Raw genomic sequence first — 8,650 nt, forward strand, 5'->3', positions numbered from 1 at the left:
TACCATGAACTGTGGATGTCTTTCTCTTACAGTCTAATAACTGCAGTGAGGGAAAGGAGATTAAGACAGCACCGGCTAAAGCAAAGCTGAATTCAATGAGCCAGTTCCAAGCAAAAAGCCTCTAATTTTTTTACAAATTGTATTCACAGCCTCCCTTCAAAATTTGAAAACCCCCAAAAAGTTCACTTAAATGGAAATTTAGTTAGGGAGTGGAAACTAATCACACTTAGATGCCAAGTCCTACAATTCCAATTTAAATCAAATCCTCATTTGGGCAGTATTTAAAGAATTCTGGATGGGGAGGGCAGACATTTAGTTTTGATGGCTGAGGAAAGCAGAAACCAGGCTTGCATGTGCAAGATTTGCAGAAGAATAATAAATCAGTACGAGCAAAATGAAAGCAAAGGATGTTGTTAAATGTTATTTATTCTCGGTTTTCCCTTGGAACACAGGCCCCAGTTGAGGAAAGAATTTAAACACATGCCTGCATGAAACCCAGTGAACCCAGTGAACCCAGTGAACCCAGTGAGATTAGTGGTTTACTCACAACCATGAAGTTCTGCACAGTGTCTATGGAACAGCCTGAGCTGGAATAATGATATGCACTGTCTAAAAACTGGTGTGAGAAGGACATCGAGGAATCATTTTCACCCCACCTGGACATTTCTTAAAGTCCAGCTTTGAACTAATACTTACGAACTGGACTCTGTCACTGGTAACTTTGTTCTAACAAATACTTTCTACAGAGTTCAGTAGAATTAATTTCACTATGTGGAACTTTGTATCAGTATCTATATTGGTATTAGTAACAGTAGGACGAAATTCTGATCAGTCATGGGATCAAATCCTGACCTACGTGTATGAGAATTCAGTGATAAGTGAAATGCATGCTCTACTACGCACGTTTCATGCCCTGAGCAATTTTTTTTCACATCTGAAGTGAGACTTCAAAAGCCATACACTAAGCAAAGCAGGCAAAAAAAAACCCCCAAAACAGGTCAGTGAGCAACATATGGCCTTCAACTAGTCAATTTGCCTATGCCAGCTCATCCCCGTCTTCTATATGTGTAGCTTTCTGCTGTTGCCAAAAGGGCAGCTGGAGTATGTGGGGCAGCAGCAACTATTCATTACCCTCCTCCAGGTTTCTCTCCATGCCTCATCTCTTCCTTTCCCCACTTTGCCCTTTCCCTCTCCTTGCAGTAGCAACCACAGAGGCAGCTTTTTCCCCCTCTGTCGCTTCTCAGCAGGCTGGGAAGCACTGCAGGTAAGCAGGAGCTGTTAGCAGAGAGCATTTCTAGCAGGGAGTAGGAGTAGATTTATGCAGCTGTAGAAAGGGATTGATATAAGCTAGTGAGTGAGCTGCGTACTGACTGTACTGCATCCCCAGCAGACAGGGAAAAGAGGAGGCACAAGAGGGAGACAGGCTGGGGAAGAAGGCAAGGAAGACCTCGATCCATACAAAGTCCTCTCCAAAATCACCCATCTCCCCCTTGACAACCGCCCACCCTCACAACTCCACTGTGTCGTTGTGAAACCCTGCTGGTCCCCTGTAGCTCTCTCACCCTCGCCCCCCAAACCTGACAGACCTTGCTTAGTGACAGCCTTGTCATGCAGAAACCTATCAAAGAGGACAGCAATTTCCCTTTCATTTCAGCAAATACTCTTCTGGTAACAATGGTTTTCAGCAGCCTGTGAACTGCAGTTTAGATGAGATGTAAAGCTTTCACAAGCAAAATCCTAGGCCTTTCAACACCATCAGCACAGATAAATTCAGCCAGTAGATGAAAATAAAAACAAAAATATGCTACAATCACACTTTGCTAGCCCAATGCCAACCTTCAGCAGCATATGGTACAAGCAGAGGTTAACGTGCAGGGTGACCTGCACTAAAATGATCACGATTCCACTCTCTGTGTGCCAGCTACAACAGGTCACCTGCTGACTGAAAGGAGTTCTCATTTCAGCACCAGAAATGGCATTTTAAAAACAACAAACAAACAAACAAACAAACAAACAGAAAAACTCTGATAAGCATCTAAGCAGTCTTTCCAGTTAATTCACATTAGAGGCACTGGAAGGAGACACTTCTACTGCTCAATCCACAGACAGCTCACCGGACCAAGGACTCAGAAGAGTTTTAACCCCTCCACTTCTATTGCCTTTCTGGGTGACTGCAGGCACCTACTTCTCAGTTCCCCAAAGAGAAGGAATACTGACCTTTCTCTAAAGTGCTTTCAGGTTTTCTAATGTACGACATACCTGTTACTGTTATTTCTCAAACGCGAGGTGAGCACCATGACATTCACAGCTCTGTTAACCTAGGTGTCTAACTGTATGGACTGCCACTTAAAGACCTAGTCTTTCCAACAGGAAAATGTCTTCAAAAGTACACTGTAAGTATGATGTAAAAATACGTAACTCATTAGTTCAACAAGTATGTAAAAGAGTGTACCTCTTCTCCACACCATTTCCCATACCTCATCATCAACTTGTTATTAAGATATTATAATACTTCATAATAAACTTGCTTTATGCAACGGTGGCACAGTTGCACGACAAACTTCATATTGATAAAAGGAAAATGTGAAAGGATGCTTTTAAAGAAGTACAAGGTTTTAAACTTAGCTCTTAGGAAGCAGCACTGAAGAGGGAAAAATAGTGTGAAAGATATTTAGGACTAGCAAAGAAAAGCTCACTCAAATCTGTGTTTTATTTTTTTCCTGACAGCGTTAGGAATTTTTTTAAGACAGCAGAAAATTAAACTTGTTTCATTAACCTAAATATAGCTGTAAAATATTTCCAGTGGAAACAGAGGCTTTTCTTGCTAAACTTGCTAATGTCCTGACTGATTTAGTGAGTTCTGCTACTGAGCCCACAAAAGGATTTCTTGGGACAACTCAATAGGTTTTCTCATGTACAACCGAGCTAATGGCTAAGACCTTTAGATGGAGTCTTTGGCACAGGTCCAGTCACACTGATTTCATCTATCATCAACTCTGGAAAGTGGACTTGAACTCAGAACCCATACTACCAATCATCCAAACACATAAACATTGATCGTGCTAATTCACAGGAGTGTAACCACAAGGCTAAGCATCAACGGAATTTTCCTTCCTGATCTCAATTCTATGGATTAAAACGTAGCTGTATTACCAACTCAAGTGCAACATTTACATATGCCATATGTAAGAAAGCTGGAGAAAGACATACTTTATTACTACCTGAATTACCTAGCTCAAGAAAAGTACAGCCACAGCTTTCATTCTATTAGTTTGTTTTTCAATCAGAACTTGCAGGTTGTTATTGTTCTGTATTTCATATTTTCAAAAGTGTAAATTCACTGACATCCTCTTGAATACCCTGTGCCATTCTGTATAATATTTTATGCGCTTACAGAAAAGCCTGTAATGTCATAAATCCAAAGCTCTCTTCAAAACTGCAGTGTAGCCATGACTAAAAAAATCTGCAAAACTGACACTTGTACTGTGCTATGTCTGTATTGACGCACCACTGGAAAAGCAGCCATCTTTTTAATTGTCACTATACCTTTTTTAGAAACCCAAACAAACATTTTTATATTGATATTTCAAAAAAAAAAAAAGTATAGATTTTGTTTAAAAGCTTCCATCCAACAAAATCTGAACCACTGTTTTAGGCCACTACTTTGACCTTTTTTTAAATATATATATATTCAGTGAGCATACATATCATACGGTTAAAAATCATTTTTGCAACTGCTGAATACTCTGTAGATAACAGGAAGCAGGATTTTACATATTTATCTGACTTGTCCTAATACAATAGACGCTATCATGCTTTCAAGCTTTGTACTTGTTTATCATTAGTGTTTCCACTGTAACCATGGCATCAGTATACAGCACAGGCTTAACAGTGAGAAAAATACCTAGTATTTGCCTAAAAATCTCATCTCTCAGAAGAAATACAAGAATTTGCACAATGGCAAAAACCAATAAAAGTAGGTGAGGTGGCTAGCAAGAGAAACAATTTCTTTCTAGGGGAAAAAACAAAACATTATTTGTTTGCAAGCCTTTTTTGCATTTTGGACTTCCGACAAGAACCTAGAAATGTATTACAGGATAAGTAACGTAACCTTGAGCCTAGTGCAGATATTATAAAACAATTATTGAAATCTCCTTACAAAAATACACGCAGTATTATATGAGATCGAAAGAATTAAAGCTATTAATATAATGACAAGAGAGCTATTAATATATTGACAAGAGCTGTTCTAAGCACATGAGCATTTTCTCAGACCTATTCAAATAGTGACAGTCCAGTCCTGCAAGAACTGTTGCATCATTCTGAAGGTAAAGAGGGGCAGCAGTGCAATTACACTGAACACACTGAACAAGTAGGTGGCACCCAGTTCAAACTTTCAGGACTGCTTAAGGGAAAACCCTCAGAATGGCACAGAAGGACCTTATGGTCTCCAGGAGTGTTCCTTAGGTTGCATTTATTTGATATTTCAGACAGTAAGGAGGAATGAGTCCTGTGATTGCTGCTTTTAATTTACTTGTTACAAAGTTGGGAAAGACTACTACAAAAACATCTGCCTTTAATGCCAAGAGTGAAATTGAGGAATTAGTCTTCGTATTAAACAGAAGAAAGTGACTGTATTGTACCAGCAGATCTTAGCCTAACGTTGGGTTAGGCCACATGCATTTTCCTTGTGCTCTGAAACACATTCATTTCATAGATGACTTCTCTTTTTCAGGTTTCAATATAGACTCCAGACACTGACGAAGATACCAATAAATCTGTTTACTTCACTATGGACTCCATAGAGATGCCATGGCCACAGGCCTCATTTTACCTCAGTGAAACCAGACAAAAAAAATAGTGTAATTTTGTAAAAGCCAATGCTCTGAAGGTCCCTATGTATTAAAAACCCAATAAACACACTCGGTATTACAATTACAGCAACACATTCAGTAAACAGGAAGATTCTGGAAAGACTAAAGCACAGTCCTACGAATACTTGCCTCCTCACTGATTCTAACTCTGGTACAGGGAAGGTGGTGTACACTGCGTATTACATGTACTGCACAAACACAGTCCAAACTATGAGGATTTACAGCACAAAAACGAGGTAAGTGATGCTTCAAAAGCTGCATTATATTGAGCTGACCAGTTACGATCCACTGCCATGCCCTCAATTCTGTCACATCAACAGACAACAAGCGTAGTCACTCCCTCGTCTCCTCCCACCCAGTGAATGCTGGACAGCAATGATCCTGCTGCAATAAAACACAGCATTTATCTGATTCAGCTATGTAGTTCCTCCCAGATCACGTTTACAATGGGCCTCAATCTGTTAAATTCCACTATTTATCTAGGGAACGTGTTCGGATGTTTGAGTTCACCTTAAAAATCAGAGCCAGGATATACCCCAGCATGCCAACCAGCCCCACCAAAATCCAAACTTGGCATCTGCAACCTGCAAGGTCCTTCCAGATTTGGCGACAAATCCACAATGTGTACCATACACAAAAAGAACATGCAAAATTATTATTGTTTCACTAAGAATCTGTGATGACGTCCTCGTCCCGTTGGTCTCAAAGGTGAAATCTCCCTTGATTTCAGGAGAGCCACAACTTGATTATCATTCAATCCAGGTAAAAGACATCTGCAATACTGCTGCATTTGTCTTTTCCTGATTTGGTTATTTTTCCTCTGCCTATCGCCCACTTTTACCACCCGAGCTTACTAATGTGCAGCTTTTATAGAGCATCAGAATAATCTAGATCTTAATTATCACAGCGTAACATATATAGCAGAAGTGAAAAATAATTTAAAGTTAAAAACATATAAGTTTTAGCAGTAAATCTATTCGGCTCCTAATCAGCATAAATAGAGCCTAATTCTTTCATGCCTTTCCATCATTCTGACATCTCTTTACACCACCGCATTAAGTAAAAAAGCCCCAAAGAATACATGAAACTCAGAGCTATTAACTCTCGCTATTTTCACTTTGGTCCTGGGTTCTTTGTCTGTTTGCCAAAGAAATATTGCCCCGACTACTATCCTTGACCATAACAAATAAATACACAAAGAGATGAGCACGCACATTTCAGATGGCTGGTCAAGCAGAGCACATTTAAAATGAGAAGACAGATACTGTTGTTTTATTATACATCTTGTTTAAAGGATATACCATTTAACTGTTTAACTACAAAAATGTGAAATGTGCAAATTCACGTTTCCTGTGTTTCTTTTTTTTGTTTGTCTGATTTTTCCGTGTTAAATCACAGTACCTGAGGATGCCAGACCAAGGATTTTCCATTTTTTTTGTACTCCCACCGAGGCACGTCAGCCTCTGGGTCTTTAAGACACTGTAGAAGCTGTTAGACACATTGTGTATGGTGGCAACAGATTGTGACTGGTTGGGGCCAAAATCCACCAGGACCCTTTTATTAGTTTCATGTATCTGAAGAAGCATTGCATTAGCTCTGTGCATCAAGGTGCAGATCATCTCGGGGAAGGAAGGAGGAGCATCAGTGCTGATGCAGCAAGCTTTCAAGTGACACGAAGACCCGAAAGCGTCTCGTATCAGAGGTCAGGTCTGGATTTTTAAGGCTCGTCATTGCCAGGGTGACCGAGAGTGTTCACACTGAAATTATGAACTCGGTCTGAGTGCTGGAGCTGGGTTTTGCGGTAATGTTCTGTTTGGATGCATTCAGTTAGGGTTTTTCAAACACAATAAGATAATTAGACTTGTATTTATGTAACGTAATTTCAGAAACTGAAGTGGCAATTATACATCTCTTGCTTAGATCCGGCATATTTTTCTTTCCTCCCTTGTCTGTGGACCACATGCATTAGATACACAGTAACCATGACTATCTCCGTATAACAAAGCGTGGAAATAATGAAAAGCCTTCAGAGCCATTACATGCCCTTGGCAACCTAGCTCTGCAAGACAGATGTTGCGTCCAGAGCTGTGCCACTGAAAACCGTACGTACACGTATGTATCCACGGCGCGAACACTTACCCAGTCCTCGAAGTGGCGGCTCCCGTTCTGCAGCAAGTCCTCAAACTGTATAGTGCAGTTGGCTACAAAATCGTCGTACCCGATGGGGGCATCATGGAAAACAGCCATCTCTATCTTCCTGCCATTACAAACGTCGGTGACAAACTCATCGTTCCAAGCAGGACTGTTGGTCTTTTGCTTGGTCGAGGTCTGCCCAATCCTGGAGTCGTCCACGTTGAGGGCTATGTAAGGGTCCAGCAAAAAGGTCTGCGGCCTGGGACCCACCGCATGCCTCAGCGACCACGCCGTGGGTTTCAGATTCACCGCCTCGCAGATCTTGATTTTCAGCAAGCCATTGAAAACCACCATGGCTGGATGGCTGCACTTTTCCCGGGATTAAACACTCGCACAACGCACTCGCACCGAGAGGGAGGGAGGGAAGGAGGGAAGGAGGTCTCGCCAATAAATAGGAGGGCAGGTCTGGGAGAAGGGGGAGCAGGGTACAGTGCGGGTCTCTTCGCCGTGCTGCTGCCGTTACCTTCGATTATTTAGCCTTTGCTCTTGCGACACCCAGTGAATACATTTATTTTCTTGCCCGTGTTTCTAACGGAAAACAAGGGAGGGGGGCCGCCGGGGAGGGGGAGGCGTCCGCGGCTGCAGCAACCCCCGAAGGCCGTCAGAACCCGAGCGCAACCGCTCCTCGGGGCGAGCCGCAGCCTCCTCCCCCCACCCCGACCATAATCCCGGGGCAGCGCTCGCAGCGGGGGCAGAGCCGCGGACCCCGGCTCCCGCACGCGCCAGCCCGGCCCGCGCGCCGCGCCGCACCGCAACACACGCGCCCGCGCCGATCGGAACCCGCCGGCCCGACCCGCCGGCCCTGCCCGCGGCACAGCCTCCCCTCAGCGCCCGTCCGCCCGGGGACCTTCCATCCGCGCCGCCGCCTCCTCCTCCTCCTCCGCCGAGGCCGAGGACCCAGCGCAGCGACCCCCGCGCATGTGGGGGGCGGGGGGCGGCAGCGGAGCGGAGCGGGCCGCGCGGGTCTCGGCGGGCTCCGGCTGGGCGGCCGCCGCCCTGGCGATGGGCAGAGCCGCCGCCGCCTCCCGCCTCCCTCCCTCCCTCCTTCCCTCACGCCGGCCGCCCCCCCGCCCGCCTCCCTCCCTCCCTCCGCGCCGCGCGCAGCCCCAGCCCGCCTGCCGGTGCCGCTCCGCCGCCCGCTCCCGTGCAGGAAATGCGCAAACGACGTCAGTGTGTGTGCGTGTGTGTGTGTGTGTGTGTGTGCGTGAGAGAGCGGGCGCCTGCGTGCGCGCCTGTGTCGGAAGTTTTGCGGGGCCGCTCCGCCGCACCCGCACGGGGGGGGCGATTCCCGCGGGGGCCTCCGCTCTACACCCCCCCCACCCCCGCGGGGACAAAGCGCTGAACCAAGCGTGGAAAAAGCCCGCCCGGCCGCTTTCATTAACGCGCTCGGGCGCGCGGGCGCTGGCCCCGGCCGCCGCGCGGCGCTGCCGGTACCGCCGCGGCCGCCTCGCTTCCACCGCGCCGGGCGGCTCTGCCCCGCGGGGCCGGCGGACTCCCCCCCCCTCCCGCCGGCCTCCCCGCCCCTCACCCTCCTCTCAGTAACGGCACCGCCCCCGGGACCCCTCCGCCGCGCCCCGCCGCTC

At 45.7% G+C, this 8,650-nt stretch overlaps 1 protein-coding gene across 2 annotated transcripts in view; it reads right to left on the minus strand.

Moving 5' to 3' along the window:
- PRKCE (protein kinase C epsilon) overlaps positions 1–8,066 on the minus strand; it is a 309,016-nt gene extending 300,950 nt beyond the window's left edge. For both annotated transcript variants that reach the window (XM_075412859.1, XM_075412860.1), the window contains exon 1: positions 7,014–8,066. In XM_075412859.1, the coding sequence (XP_075268974.1) occupies positions 7,014–7,361 (348 nt within the window). In that variant the 5' untranslated portion in view covers positions 7,362–8,066. The remainder of the gene's footprint in view (positions 1–7,013) is intronic.
- Positions 8,067–8,650: the final 584 nt, after the last annotated feature.

This window comes from Opisthocomus hoazin, chromosome 2 (genome assembly GCF_030867145.1).
Source record: "Opisthocomus hoazin isolate bOpiHoa1 chromosome 2, bOpiHoa1.hap1, whole genome shotgun sequence".
NCBI classification, from domain to species: Eukaryota; Metazoa; Chordata; class Aves; order Opisthocomiformes; family Opisthocomidae; genus Opisthocomus; species Opisthocomus hoazin.